A 4756-nucleotide genomic window follows, 5' to 3' on the forward strand; every position below is an offset into this window, starting at 1 on the left:
ATTATTTAAATGTACAATTTATAAAATGTTTATTTAAAATTATGTTAAGACAAAAGAAGAAGAAGAATATAAATAGAATCTATGTTTTCTATATTTACACTGAGAAAAAAATATAGTCAATTTTAATAAATATTTAAGTCAATACTGCTAACTAAACATTTACTTATACTAAATAAATATTTGGTCAATAAAATAAGAGATTGTTAAATCAAATTAACATTACTTGTATCAAATAAACATATCTTTATATTTAATAAATATTTAGTTGGTAGTATTCACACACTAAATATTTATTAAAATTGACTATATTTTTTTTCAGTGTAGAAATTTCTTAAATTAAATAATTCTTAAATTAAATATTTTTGGAACATCAAAATTATAATTAATTCAAAATATTATATAACATTTCGTTATAAATGTTTTTTGAAAAAAATGAAAAAAAAGAATTCAAAGGGAGAGCGCTTTTATAGTTTCTTTTTCGTGAATCCGTCAATGTTTATTGTCTTAAAATAAGAACGATCTATGAATATCAGTCTTATTCTTTTCACAGGGCTGCTTCTTTTTCTCGTGCATCTGGGCGATGGGCGTCATACTGATGGCCAACTATCGCGAGTGGTTTAATATTCTCTTCAGGGCGTTGACGGAACGTGAATTTCCTGAGGAAGTTCGTCAACGCTTTGGCATATCGCCGGAAATCGGCAATCCGACGGAACCCTATATAGTCTCTTTGCCGATCACTGGATCGGTCTTCGACTATAAGTACATCAAAGAGGGTAAGGGCAAGTGGAAACTCTGGCTGGAGGATCTGAAGGATGTTCCGCCGATTCCCAAAGACATACCGGTGAACCAGATCATCGTCTTCACGGTGGAGACCATCCGATATTTCCATCTCTTCTTTTATCTCGTTCGCCATCACAAGCCAGTCCTTATGGTCGGACCGACGGGCACCGGAAAGTCTGTTTATATTATGGAGTTCCTGCTGAAGAGCAATCCCGAGATCTTCAAACCACTCTTTGTGATATTTTCGGCACAAACTACCGCCAATCAGACACAGGATATCATTATGAGCAAATTGGATCGAAGGAAGAAAGGTTTGTCTCTCAATTTAAATATTCGTTTTATTAAAATTACACGGAAAAACAGTTTTGCTGAAGTATCTAAAAGTAACAAGATACAGATCTGAAAGTAATTTTGTTAGATTATCAAAATATTATAATTATGTAACGTTATTAGATTACTAGATCTTTTTATTGAATTCGAGGTCAGGTTTCAACTTTTTTGCGAAATATGGTGGCACACAAGAAAAGTTAATCCATATATAAAATTACTGTTATTTTATATATTATTTTATATTGTTTAACAAATTGTATAAACCGGAATTTAATATATTAATGTTATACAAATATTTTTAATGTTTACCATATTTTTTTAATTATTATCAATAGCACATTATTATCAGTGCTAACATTGTAATATTTATTTTTCTATACACCAAAATGAGATAGAACAAGAAGAAAGAAATGGATCAAATAAGATGTAATTGTTCATCAATTGTTTTTCATTTCAGCGATAATTACAACAATAAGACAATTAATACATTTGCAGCAATTAGGTTATTATCGATGGAATAGAATCGATAATCACAGAATTATGAAACTGGGCATGCCTTAATATCATGTTGTACATACATATATTGTACTAAAATATCATGTTGTACATACATATATTGTTATAATAATATCTTTTCCGTAGTACCAATAATCCAAGAATGATAAATTTGAAGACAATCTGGGGACAAACTTTGTTCGAGGACACAAAGTTCAATCTGAGGATTATCCTTGGAAAATGAGAATGTATAAAACACTAATTGCTAGAACATTAAAACTTATTACAGCATTGCTTATTATGCTTTCCTACATAATTATTTTGTTCCCTACATCATTGTTTTGATGGTCTAATATAATTATTTTCAGATCTGTATCTACTAAACTACTTTTAATATTTCAGCATTTCTTATATTTGTTCTTTTCATGTATTATTATATTGTATAATTATTGAAATTACTTTAAAATCATGTGTCAGATAAAGAAGTCGTTATTTGTGAGGTCAATTTTATAGGTCTTACCACTTTTGAAATTGTTATTGACAGATGACAATATTTTGTTTAAATATTTTATTTAATATATGTATATATAAACAATTAAGATATATATATATATAAATTATTAAGATAATGTATATAAATTAATAATTATTACTGGAGATTATTAAGATTGCTTCTTCTAATAAAATTAAAAGGACATTTCAAACCATAAAGTTCTATAATTTTAGAAATTTTAGAAAAAATTGTAGAAAATAATTATAAAGCTTTTTTTAAAAAGCATTTTAAACTTATTTTAAAGTACGAGATCAAAATCTCGTTAAGTTTTTTTTTGCAAAAAAAGAAAGTTGTTTTTAACTTTGCTCAAGAGTATTTTAAAGAAGAGACTTTTTAAGCTTTTTGGAACATCTCGGGCGAAGTTAAAAAAAATAATTTGTTTTCAGCTCCGTGTATGATCTTGAAGCTGAAACTTTTTCGTTGAGTTTGCATGATCGACATAGAAATGCGGCCGTTTAAAGTATCGCAAAAAATATAACACTTGATGGGTTTTAGAAGCGGGAAAGGCAAAATGCTATTTCGAAAATAATTCTTTAATTATTATAATGCTGATATTTACAGTCTGTTCTTATCTTAAGACCGTCTTAAATAACATCTTAAGCTATGCTTTGTGGCTGATATTCATTATCCGTCTTTATTTTAAGACTGTCTTAAGTAATGTCTTAAGATGCTAATACATCTCCGAGACATTACTTAAGATAGTTTTAAGTTTATAACATTTTCTAGATTATACTTAAGACGTCATATGTACATATAAGAACCAACTGTATATCAGTCTGTGATTGGCTTATGATATCTTAACACTGTATTTATATAAAACGGTCTTAAATATATGGACCTATCATAAATATCGGTTTAAGATACATTTGTAATTTTATCTTTTTGCCACAAAAAAACTTGACCAGTTATAAAGATAGAGAAGACTTTAGGCAAAAGTCTGTTTTGAAAATAATTGTTTTTATACATATTAATTGTTACATTTGTAATTTCATCATTTTTTATTCAAAGTGTTTTTAAATTTGTCGAAAAGCCCATTTATCTTTAGTTATCATTATCATTATTATGATCATTATTATTATTATCATGATCATCACTATTATTATTTAATAATTATTTCTAATAAGGTCTGTATGGTGCGCCGCCCGGCCAGCACTGGGTGATCTTCGTAGACGACGTGTCGATGCCGCAGAAGGAACAATTTGGCGCGCAGCCTCCCATCGAACTTTTGCGTCAATGGCTCGATCACTGGACTTGGTACGATCGGAAGAACGTGGTACCGATCAAGCTCGTAGACGTCCAGCTGATGTGCGCGATGGGTCCGCCTGTCGGCGGACGTGACGTCACGCCACGGTTTAAGCGGCATTTCGTCACCCTGGCAATCTCGGAGTTCGATGACGATGTCCTGGTCACTATATTTAGCAAGATTACCGCCTGGCACTTTGCTACCCGTGATTTCCCAGAGTTTTTTGACCCGTGCATTGATCAATTAGTCTACGCCACTCTGGACGTGTATAAGGAGACGAGAATGAACCTGCTGCCGACCCCCGCAAAGTCACATTATCTGTTCAATCTGCGAGATTTCTCGCGGGTCATTCAGGGTGTGCTGCTTTCTACTCCCGAAGCCATCGTCAGTGTGGTATGATGTCAACTATTAAAATAGAAATCGTACAAAATTATTTTCTTAATTTGTTTTTTAAGAAGAAAGTGAATGTAAAATTAATGATATTTTTGCTCCTATATCTTTTTTTTTTGAAATTGTTCTTTAAAAAAAATATATCACACTTTATATTATCTTCACTTCATGAATAATTTAATAGATAATAATAAATAACATTAGACCGATACGTTAATATACATCAACTAAGTAGAAAAATGCATTATTCGGTTTTTACTGGATCTTACAAGGGAAGGTAGTGTAAACAGACCTTGTCTAACTTTATGTTTTACTACTCTTCATTAATTCATAAGCAAGTGGCACGATGTAATATTCAAGTATTTGACAAATTTGCATCAAAAGTTTCTTGTGCGCCTCTTTATGTAACTTTTTACAGAATGTAAATTTAAATGAATGATCAGGCAACGTATGTAAAAAACTTATTTTGTAATCATAACGTTATTTTAATAATTGCGTTTGCGCAATTATACGAATAATATTCGCAATTTAAATAAAAATTCTAAAATTTTCATTGCAAATTTTTCGCGAATTTTTTAATATTATGTTTCGCCAATTGAATTAATAGAAAATAAGTACTAAAACATATTTGAGTGAAATTCAAACATATTACTTGGATTACTTCTCTTTAATATCCATATGACGACTTTCTAGTCATTTTTATTATACACGATGGGTTGTTTTGAGTTAATTTTTATGACATTATTGTTACAAGTGTACAAGAATGATTAAACAATTCTTATATAGCAACGTTTGGAAAATATTTGTAAGTTTATGTATTTAAAAAAATTGTGTATAAATGCTATAATTAATTTACTTGATATTCCCAATATTTTAAAGAAAGAAAATGCGCAGGTGACTCATCCTGTGTATTAAGGACTTTTAAATAATAAAATAATATACATTTATACATATATATATATATA

The 4756-nt window shown here is 29.6% G+C and overlaps 1 protein-coding gene across 1 annotated transcript in view; it reads left to right on the top strand.

Annotated features, from left to right (window-relative positions):
• Positions 1-4756, top strand: part of LOC108691844 (dynein heavy chain 7, axonemal) — a 40429-nt gene that overhangs the window by 16394 nt on the left and 19279 nt on the right. The window contains exons 19-20 of the mRNA XM_018199774.1: positions 551-1091; positions 3283-3794. Of these exons, the coding sequence (XP_018055263.1) occupies positions 551-1091; positions 3283-3794 (1053 nt within the window). The remainder of the gene's footprint in view (positions 1-550; positions 1092-3282; positions 3795-4756) is intronic.

This window comes from Atta colombica, unplaced genomic scaffold (assembly GCF_001594045.1).
Source record: "Atta colombica isolate Treedump-2 unplaced genomic scaffold, Acol1.0 scaffold53, whole genome shotgun sequence".
NCBI lineage: Eukaryota > Metazoa > Arthropoda > Insecta > Hymenoptera > Formicidae > Atta > Atta colombica.